A 10,658-nucleotide genomic window follows, 5' to 3' on the forward strand; every position below is an offset into this window, starting at 1 on the left:
CCTAGAGTTACTCCTTGGTGTCATGGTGTGCCTAGAGTTACTCCTTAGTGTCATGGTGGCCTAGAGTTTCTCCTTGGTGTCAGGGTGTGCCTAGAGTTACTCCTTGGTGTCTATCGGATCCAGTCAGAACAGACCAGCTTCCTTTAAAGTTACCATTTGGGGATATTAATGAATTCACATTTACTTGTCTCCATGTGGTAATTGCCACAGTCTGCTAGCCTGCCGTAACAGAACACCGCAGACGGGGCAGCTTTTACAATAGCCACTTGCCCACAAGTCCTAGAGGCTGGAATTTGAAGTGACGGCCTCCCAGGGGGCTCCTGACGTAGGCTCTCCTGGTGGGGGCTCTCCTAGTGGGGCCTCTCCAGGTGGGGCCTCTCCCAGTGGGGGCTCTCCTGGTGGGGGCTCTCCAGGTGGGGCCTCTCAGTCTGGGCTCTCCCGGTGTGGGTTCTCCCCATGGCTTGCACGTGGCACCTTCTTGCTGTGTCCTCACAGGCCTTTCCTCTCTGTATGCAGAGGGTGAGCTCTGCTGTCTCTCCCTCTTCCTGTAAGGACACAGTCCTGTTGAAGTTGGGCCCCACCCTGGCAACCTCATTTAACCTTTATTACTCAATTCAAGGGCCTGTCTCTAAGTACAGTCCCATTGGGGGTTAGGACTTTAACATATGAATTTGTGGGGCCATAATTCAGTCCATAACAATGACAGTATGGTGCTTATTTACAAAACAATTAAGGCTCCTTCTCTGGAATAGGTTGCCAAGCTCAGCCAACTGGTGGTTGTGGGGCTGTGTTGTGGTCCCTGGGCTGTACTTTCTCACTGCTTCTGAAGCTGAACCACAGAGTACAGAGGAGATGGAGTTGGGAGAGAATCCACTCTGTTCCCGCTGGGTTCAGGCTGTTGGTGAAACTGGGTCCCACACACAGCTGAGAGCACAGAGTCGGGCGTGATTCTGTGTAGGTAGATGGAGGTGTGGGCTTTTCGTGGGACTGTTAGTGGGCCTGAGAATAGGAGGAAAGCTGATTCTAGGTGTGACACAGATGGCTCACTCATTTCTTTAGGGTCCCTTGCAGTCCCCAGATTAAAACCAAAGCTGTCATCAGTGACAAAGCAACTGCCCTAAAAGGTTTGGGTCATAGCTGCAACATATAATGGGGCCACTGGGAGGAGGAAGTAAGTGGTGGGGTTGGCACCCAGCTCTTGGTTTCCTCAGAAAGGATTTATGTGCTGGGGTTGGCCTTTCTCATTGACAAAATCAGCCCAATTCACGTAATAGCTTTACTTTCCAGTTTCTGGGCTTGAAAAGATGGGATAGGATTTGACCTGGCTCTGCCCACAGGTCACCTGAGCATGTCCTTTTACTGATCCTGTGATTGGCCTGGATGGGAAAGTAGCACTAAGAGCACCTCCTCTCTCCTCTTGGGGTGCCATAGTGCCAGACTGTGCTGAGAGCACCTTCTCTCTCCTCCTGGGGTGCCAGACTGTGTGTTCAGAATGTTAAAAGAATGACTGTGTTTATTTTTTGCCTCCTAGTGAGAAAATGCTAATACAGTCAACTCTAAATTAGTCCTGCGCACAAGCTTTACAATATCCATGAAGAGTTTAGACACCAACCTAGCTGGCTAGTATGACCACAAGCCTTTAGGGGGCACCTGGAAAATTCAATTTTATTTTAATCTTAGCTTAAGGAAAGCATCAGTAGACACACGCATTCCAATGCCATTCCAAATCGACTTTCTCATTCCTTAGTATTTCAAATTCTCCAGTCAATTTTACTTGAAGTTGGTTCCTCAGGCCACACAGTTGCCTTGGAGGTGGGTATGATTGGAGGGCTGAAGATAACAAACAACTAACCCTGAGCTTTTCCAAGAGGATAGGATTTGCTAAGCGCAGGAGGCAAGCGCAGGGCGGGTGAGAGAGCCACATGGCAGTGTGATTCTGAAATGCCGAACGCTCTCAAACCCATGATGTTACACTCTGGATGCTCACAGGAAAGCTTTGTAGTAGACTTTGTCTTTTTTAAAACTTCAGCCAATGGCGGAGCTGATTTCTCTTCCCTGATCACACATCAGCTGCCCATGGAACTGAGGGTGAAAGCTAACCAGAGACTAAAGCCCCATCAGGCAGAGTCCACAAACCAGGACACACCCAGAACATCAGTTGGTTTGGAGTTACAAGGGTTTAAAGTTTCCATCTATTCAATGCATATTTTTGCTCTTAAGTATAGTGCTGAAAATCAACATCCTTAGGTGATAACATAGCACTTTAAATCCTTCTATCCAGCCGCACAACCAAGTGCTTACTGTGTACATTAAGGAAAAGCCGCCCTGAACATCAGCAGGTGGTTTGACCCCCTCCCCAGCTGTGCCGGCCTGTGTGGAAGGGGTGTGTGGCTGTGTACGACACACCACTTGTTAGTTAGAAGACATTATTCTTTTGACATGTTTGTGGGAAGAAAACAAACTCTGTAAGATAATTAAAAGGTGTTTATTCTGAACTGAGTATGAATGCTGCGCAGCACAGTCCCAGAACTCCCGAGAGAGAGCACCAAGGCGGGCGGGTGACAGTCAGACAGACGGGACTAGAGGTGAGATGGTGAGTCGACATACGGAGAGAGCACCAAGGCAGGGGGTTACAGTCAGACAGGCAGGACTGCAGGTGAGATCATGGGTCAACATATGGAAGGTTTACAGTGGTTTTGCCCAAAAAGGTGAGACATCTCAAAGCCGGGACGTGGGTGGATTTAGGGATTCTATAATTTGTAACTGGCTACAGGAATAAAGCTTTGTCTAAAAGCCTAGAGTTGGTAGAGAGGGATGCTAAGATAAGGAGACTGCTGGTCACAGAGAAAGCTGCAGTGGACCCCCAGTGATCTTTAAGCAAAGCAATGGCCTGCAGGTGTGACCTGGCCTTTGCCTCACATGGCCTCGCATGGGTAATTCCAGACTCTAATTTGATATGTTTTTGCCACAAAGAGGGGCTTTTTCTTAGTATGTCTTCTGATCTCTGTTAACACCAGTGCTGGTCAGTTGTAGTGCCCAGACTCCAAAACGGAGGAAGGGGGCTCAATGAAGTGTGTCCAACTTTACTTTTCATTATGGCCAAGAAATCAGCTTTAAGGTTTTCCTGTGGTCCCCTTGGCAGAAAGGGGGTTCAATCAGTCAGTGGGGGCTTAGGATTTGATTTTATTTTTACAACAGATCTTCCTTTCACAATAAAAGTATATCATTTCCAATTAATATGTCTTGTCTCCCCACACTCTTTTATGTGCCATAGGTCAGACTTGGGTCCACGCCCAGCCCTTGCCATTTGCATACTTCACAGGTGCTCCAGAGTGACCTGAGTCCTTACGTTAAGGCACCTCTGGGGGCTGGGGGAGGATGACTCAGCTTCTGAGGCTCAGTCTTGCTTGGGTTCAGTGGATCCACTTCACCAAGGATTGTAAGATTGTGATTTAGTAAATTCAGAAGGCAGCTAACTAAAAGATGTAATCAGTGATTACCCTAAAGTTTTTGTTCTAGGTATTTTTGCCATTGAAAAATCAAACCATTTCCACTATCCAAAATAAAGCCGTTTCATCTGCGTCAGCATTTCTGCATGTCTGTTCTGCCTTCCCCTCCAACAAACACACACATGCACACATGGACATGCATGCACACGCACATGCACACATGTAACCTGCACACATACACGTGCACACACACACACTGCACACATGTAACCTGCAGGTGCACACACATGTAACCTGTACACTCATACCGCACACGTGTAACCTGCACACAACAACATGCACACACATAACCTGCACATGTGCACATACAACATGCTACCATTTCAGCCTGAAGCTTCCCAGCTCTGTGAAGTCTGACCCTGACCCCATCCCACAGACTCTCCAGGTGTGCCCCCAAGTGCCAACGCTCACCATCTGTTTAGAGGATTCAGTTTCGTGGCATCGAGCCTGGTGCAGGAGCCCGCACAGCAAGGCCCACACAAAGTCCCAGTTCACCCGATCGTGCAGGTAACTCCATATGCCTCTGCTGGGTCGAGGGTAAGGGGCATGTGGCTGAAGCCTGGCATGGGGTCCGCCACATCCTCCACCAGCCATGGTGCTGGTGCCTAGGGTGAAGGGGCAGCAATCTTCCCCTTCCTGACTCTTGCTGTTGCTCCCAAGTGTCTGCCATAGTGATGCTTGCAGTGGTCCCCAGGGTGATCTGCACCCTACTTCACACTCATCTTAAAGGAAAGTCCTTGAAGAAAGTCACCACCAGTGTCTATGGCTGGAAACCTGGGCATCTTTGATGACAGCAGTTTGATTTGTGGGTGCCATCTTTGGGACACCCACGGAAGTTGTGACCAGAATACAGAGAGCTCTAGACGGAGTTCTAACTAAACCCATTTAAGAACAGCCAGGAAAAATTGGATGTCACTAGATTTCTATGACACTTCTCTCCCTATTGCCATTAGGAAAATACAGCCTGTGTGAAGTGGACACTCGCTGTGACAGTGGACACTCTGCTGCTGGCATCTAGTTCCTGTGGGGAGTGGGTGGCATGGGGTGGTGGGTGCTGGTCAGGCCTGCCCCGAGATTGTTCTGTCCAGATTCTCACTTTGAATGCAGCATTGGACCCACATGCCCAGCTCTGCAAGCATTTCTGCCTTTTCATTTCCACATTCTCCTTCTCGTAGACCCGTGGGAAAGAGACACAGCCACCCAGTGGACACAGAATGATCTGATGTCTAAAAGTTAAGAATCACAATCCAAGGAATCCAGAGAAGTCGGGATTTAGATTTAGAACCAGCACTAAATAGCTCTGTGACCTTGAACAAAGGAATTCATGAACTCCGGGCCTCAGTATCCCCCGTTCAGCCTGCACCTCCCTGTGGCCCAGGCTCCTGAGTGTGGGTGGCTGTGACTTTGTGAGAGAGCTCTGGCACCTTCTCTTCTCTTGGTCTCCCCACAGCAATTACATGGGAACAACGTCCACTTTACTGATGGCTACGAGATCAAAGAGGATATTGGGGTGGGCTCCTACTCCGTGTGCAAGCGATGTGTGCACAAGGCAACTGACACAGAGTACGCCGTGAAGGTGAGATGACGTGCTTGCAGGGAGTGCCCTCTGCCAAATGGCATAGGTGTGAGGATGGTGTGGGTGTGAGCAGCAGGTGTGAGCATGGTGCCTGTGTGAGCAAGTGTGAGCAAGCTGCATGTGTAAGCATGGTGTGGGTGTGAGCATGGTGCCTGTGTGAGCAGCAGGTGTGAGCATAGTGCCCGTGTGAGCAGCAGGTATCAGCATAGTGCCCATGTCAGCACACTGCATGTGTGAGCATGGTGTGGGTGTGAGCAGAAGGTGTCAGCATAGTGCCCATGTGACCCCAGTTCAGGTGTGAGCACAGTGCCCGTGTGAGCCTGGTTGGGTGTGAGCAGCAGGTGTGAGCATGGTGTGGGTGTGAGCAGCAGGTGTCAGCACAGTGCACATGTGAGCACGGGTCAGGTGTGAGTACAGTTCAGGTGTGAGCACTGACCCCAGTGGGAACTTCTGAGCATGAGAAAATGTCCTCTCTGTGTGCCAGTTTCCAAGCTCTGACGGGATGGAGTTTAGTTTGCTCTGATGTGATGTCACCCATTAAAGGATTGTTTCCCAGCTGTGATATTGGGTTATATCCAACTTGTAGGAACTGGCCTCCTTCAATAGCTTTATTATAACATATACCAAGAATTAAAGCTTTGGGCCCTTATCATTTTGCGAATATAGAGTTGAGGGACAGGCATAGCATTTGGCAAGGGAAGGAAGGAAAGAAGGAGAGAAAAGAGGGAAGGAGAGGGATGGAGGAAGCCACTAAAAAGGAATCAGAGAAATAAAAAGAAGTCTAAGCTGGAATTATCTGCAAAAACTTCAGCAGGGAGCAAGTAGTGTTAGTGCCAGCCATCAAAACAGTACAGTTGTCTATCATCCGACTTGATCGTCTCTGCACAGTGATTTTAGTTTCTGTAATTATTGCTAGATTAAACATTTGATCTGGGAATCCAGAATACCAGTTTCTAGAGTTTTCTAGTGGTAAAATGTAAATTAAAGACAAAGCTTCCTGCTAAAGACAGAGTAGTTTATGTAACAAGCATACTCTGCACATCCTCTGAGCAAGGCAGCAAGTTTTGCGCCAAATGCCACCACTGTCCCACAGAGCTGGACCCCAGTCTCAAGGAGCAAGATTCCAGCTATGCTGCCACCATGACTAGAACTGTTCTGGCCTGTCCCCAGACACGTCTGCAGCCCCTGGTGCTGTACCAAGAACATCTGGGGTGATAGACCCTGCCTTGCCAGGCAGGGGTGTCAGAGGAGTAATTTTCATCCGTTGATTTTCTTGATGGTTCAAATCAGTGACTGCTATGAGATGGCTCCAATTCTATTCACAGCTCCATGGCCATTTTGTGGAAAATGCCCAGCCTCACCATAAAAGACATCAGCCAAAAAAATCTCAGGTGCCTGGGTTTAGTTTGGGTCAGGAATTTATGGATTATTGGCAAATTTACCTTGAATGTCTCCCAGCAGCAACAAAAAAGAAACGTTTAAGTATGGAGTAGCAAATTGTGAATCCCTCTGATAAGCTCATGTTCGTTCTACCCAACAGCAGCTGCCCCTGCAGATCAAGTGTTTCCTTATCCAGGGCTCCCTCGTCCTCGCCTGTCCCCCATCCTCCTCCACCTGCTGCCCGCATTTTCCTCTTCACAGTCCACGTTGCCCCGTCTGTGTGTACAGTGCCGCTGGCACGTCCCCTAGGGAGGCGAGGGCTTTGTTTGGTTTTGCTGTAGTTCTGTCACCTCAAGAAAGTCTGATGCTGGCAGGAGCTAACTAAGTCTTGGTGGATAAATGAAGAGGTTTCTCATCTTCATTTATTATCATACTTGGCATTGTCAAGGGTAAATGCTGATTAAAAGGATTGTGAGTGAGGAACTTTATTTTGGGTTGGAGTTTTCTAAACCACAGGTTGTAATATAATGGTTCGACAGAGTACTTCTCGCCTATGGAATGCTCCGTTCCGCACGGGCCCTTGTTCAAAGGAAGCTGGCCACCGTCATTCATTGACACAACTGTATTTGGACACTTTCTACATTCAGGACTAGGTTTTAGAGAAGAGCACAAAGTCACTGTAGGGAACTCAAATGTAGCCATTTCAGGATTTTATTGATCATAGAACCAGAGGCTATTGCAAAAAAGGCTATGTAACTCAAGAATTTGAAGATAATGAGCTTTGCTGCTGTTTCGGCTTTTTCTCCCAGCCTGTTATGTCTCAGATATGCAGGCCGGGCCCACGGCCTGTCCATCAGCAGTTCTACTTTTCCACTTTGTGCAGAAGGCTGCACTGGACATGGACTTGAATCGTCACTGAGGCCAGATTTCCCTGCGGGGAGGCACGTGCCTTAATGCATGGCCACCCCACCTCTCCAGTCGCAGATTTGGTTATGTTCCTGACAAGAAGTTCCTTGGTTTGCCTTAGCAATAGAGTGAGATAAAAATGAAGTAAGCTCCTTAGAATTGTGTGAGCTCTTTTTTTTTTTTTTTTTTTTTTAGAGGAGCCTCAAGCTATCCCCCTGGGTAGAGTGCCATGGCATCACAGCTCACAGCAACCTCCAACTCCTGGGCTCAAGCGAGTCTCTTGCCTCAGCCTCCCAAGTAGCTGGGACTACAGGCACCCGCCACAACGCCCGGCCATTTTTTGGTTGCAGCCATCATTGTTGTTTAGCGGGCCCAGGCTGGGGATTCGAACCCGCCACCTTAGGTGTATGTGGCTGGCGCCTTAGCCGCTTGAGCCACAGGCGCCGAGCCTGTGTGAGCTCTTAATCACAGAGACGGAGTGTGGCTGCAGTTCACACAGTACAAGCTCCGCCACCTTCCTGGGCAGAGCTGCAAGCTGCATTCATAGCAGACCATGGAAAATAACGTTAGTGTCTCTGTTCTCATTTCCATACTGTGTATGCAATTTGTCAGCAAAAAGAGAAATGGAATTAAGACAGATGTTTGGCATGAATAGGGCTTATTTTTAGAAGCAGAACTGATTGGCATCTAAATTTTAACTTTTTCCACCAGAAAAAAACTGAAGTTCTTTCCTGAGGTCATTTGTTTAAATTAAGTTTATAGGAGGAGAAGGTTATCGTTAAATTCCATGATTGATATGTGTTCTGCTATCCTTGTTTCAAATATATTGATCCTTTTGGTAAGTCAGGAGACCCCCTTCCTGGCAGGGTACCTCAATCATGCCCTCTGCTCCCATGGGGAATGCATAGCACCTATGGGGCAAACAGCACTCAGAATGGAAACAGTGCCTTCCCAGCCCCACTCCTGCTGTCCCCACCTCCGAGGGAGCTGAAGAGCCGAGGACATGATTAAGGTGGCTCCAAAGGGGTTAGCCACCTGTTTCCATGGGATAGAACAATCACACCTGTTATCCTAAGACACGGGGTGCAGACACTGGGAGGGGCAGAAACAGAGCACGTGTTTCTAGGCCACTGTGGCACAGCCAGCCTGTGCCCTCCAGCCCCTGCGTCTCCTGTGAGGACCCAGAATCTCACTCACCTTGCTGGCACATAGTGCAGAGCAGGAGCAGAGGTGCAGTGGCTGGAGGGGCTTCTCGGGTGGAGCAAAGCCTACAGTGCTGGGGAGCACGTGTTCTATTGTCTGGGGTACGTGGGAGAGACCTGCAGGTCCCCATCACCACACACCCTTGTCATGTCTCAGAGTTCACGTCTAAGGCTTTCCCTCCTCTTTTTAAGTGTACAGCCTACTCTGGGTGGGGAAGAAAGGACAGGCTGAAAGTTTCTAGGCTACTTGAAGTCCTCATGGGCAGTGTGTAGCCATGGGGGTGGGGAAGCTGCTGGGGCCAGACATGACCCAGACCCACATCCGAAAGGACCCCAAGCCCCTGCAGCTGGGCCCACAGGGCACTCCCATGTTTGTTCCAGATCATCGACAAGAGTAAAAGAGACCCCTCAGAAGAGATCGAGATTCTCCTGAGGTACGGCCAGCACCCGAACATCATCTCCCTCAAGGACGTAAGTGGCCTCCCTGAGGCAGCCGGGTCTCCTGGCCTTCAGCCTTTTCAGGCAACACAGAAGGGCTGACACTGATCTACTGCCAGCTCTCTGACCCTGCAGCCCAGCCCCTGGTGCCCGAGGCCCGGAGCCTGAGGTCGTTCCACTTTCTGCATCCAGCTCTTAATCACAGAGATGGAGTGGGGGGGGGGGTCTTATGTGTGAATTATCACACAGCGAGTTGTTCCTTCATAAACATAACTAGAGTGGAGGGGGAGGAGGTGGTGAGATGGGGCTGGTCAGGTCTGATGCCCAGACAGGAGTCTCAGCTGCTGCGGAGCTTCTGGAGGCTTCTGTGGCCGCCCTGTAGGGACATTACTGGTGCTCTGCCCAGGAAGGGAGGCAGCAGGAGTCAGCCACACTGTGCCACAGGAGGCTGGGGCATGGGATGAGGACGGGGGGTGGGGGGAAGAAACAGACTTTCTTCCCTGAGCCCCAAAATGATTCTGGCATCACATACCCAGAGCCCCAGGTCTAAGAACTGCCTTCGTGCCCCTGAGGTACGGTGACAGGCGTGTGCATCTGGTCTCAATACACCAGCTTGGCATAAAAACAACCAGAGTGTGTTTTTTCTAATTCATGAGACAAAAGCTAGTGTGGACCAGAGCTGCAGCCCTGGCCACTCAGTGCTGGTCCTGGGTGGGGGGGGCACAGATGTCACCAAGAAGGGGTGAGGAACGCAGGTACCAGGCTCCACCCGCCTGGTGGGACCAGGGTATGCACTAAACAGGATCCCCCAAGATTCGATGCCCATTAAACTTTGGAAAGCCCTGCGCCAAGGAACTGCCTCTGTGTGGTGCTGTGACAATGTCCCCGTCTCTTAACAACTGAGCAGCTCACCTCAGAGGGGCCAGGCAGCATCTGTTGTTGTCATTCCAGCTGAGGACTGGCCCATGCACTCTGCAGGCCCAGCCACGCAGGCCCTCTTCCCCAGCTGGTTAAGGCTGCTTTGTTCCCTCGAAGAGCCATTCCTGGTGGGATTGGAATGGCCTTGTTTTTCCTCCCCTGCCCTGTTCCCCAAGTCTCCCCTTCTGGAGTGGCTGCTCCTTATTAACCAGCAGGGAGGCAGTCGCAGTGCCCCCCCAACCCCTCGTCTCTGAGGTCTGTGTGCCCCTTCTGCCCGCCAGGTCTATGACGATGGCAAGTATGTGTACCTGGTGATGGAGCTGATGCGTGGCGGGGAGCTCCTGGACCGAATTCTTCGGCAGAGATGCTTCTCAGAGCGCGAGGCCAGTGACGTGCTGTGCACCATTGCCAAGACCATGGACTACCTGCACTCCCAGGGGGTGAGACACCCCCACTGAGGGTGGGGACCTGAAATCACAGAGGACTCTGTGGGTTCTAGAGCTGGTAACTCAGAGTGTCCTCAGATTCCTTCCACACCACTGTCAGCCCTCCTTTGTCTCTGTAATATCAGACAGGCAGCAACAGGTGGACAAGAGAACAACAAACAGGTGTCACTCACTCCCAGGGGCCCTTTACCTGTGCTGGAACACTTGGCCACCAATAGCTCAAAGGGGCAGGTAGATTTGGGCTGGAACACTTGGCCACCAATAGCTCAAAGGGGCAGGTAGA

General features: G+C 50.3%; 1 protein-coding gene across 1 annotated transcript in view; it reads left to right on the top strand.

Moving 5' to 3' along the window:
• Positions 1-10,658, top strand: part of RPS6KA2 (ribosomal protein S6 kinase A2) — a 164,225-nt gene that overhangs the window by 142,377 nt on the left and 11,190 nt on the right. The window contains exons 13-16 of the mRNA XM_003792376.3: positions 3,886-4,016; positions 4,960-5,085; positions 8,955-9,044; positions 10,211-10,369. Of these exons, the coding sequence (XP_003792424.1) occupies positions 3,886-4,016; positions 4,960-5,085; positions 8,955-9,044; positions 10,211-10,369 (506 nt within the window). The remainder of the gene's footprint in view (positions 1-3,885; positions 4,017-4,959; positions 5,086-8,954; positions 9,045-10,210; positions 10,370-10,658) is intronic.

The sequence above is a fragment of the Otolemur garnettii genome, unplaced genomic scaffold (assembly GCF_000181295.1).
Source record: "Otolemur garnettii isolate 467f Iridium unplaced genomic scaffold, OtoGar3 scaffold00056, whole genome shotgun sequence".
NCBI lineage: Eukaryota > Metazoa > Chordata > Mammalia > Primates > Galagidae > Otolemur > Otolemur garnettii.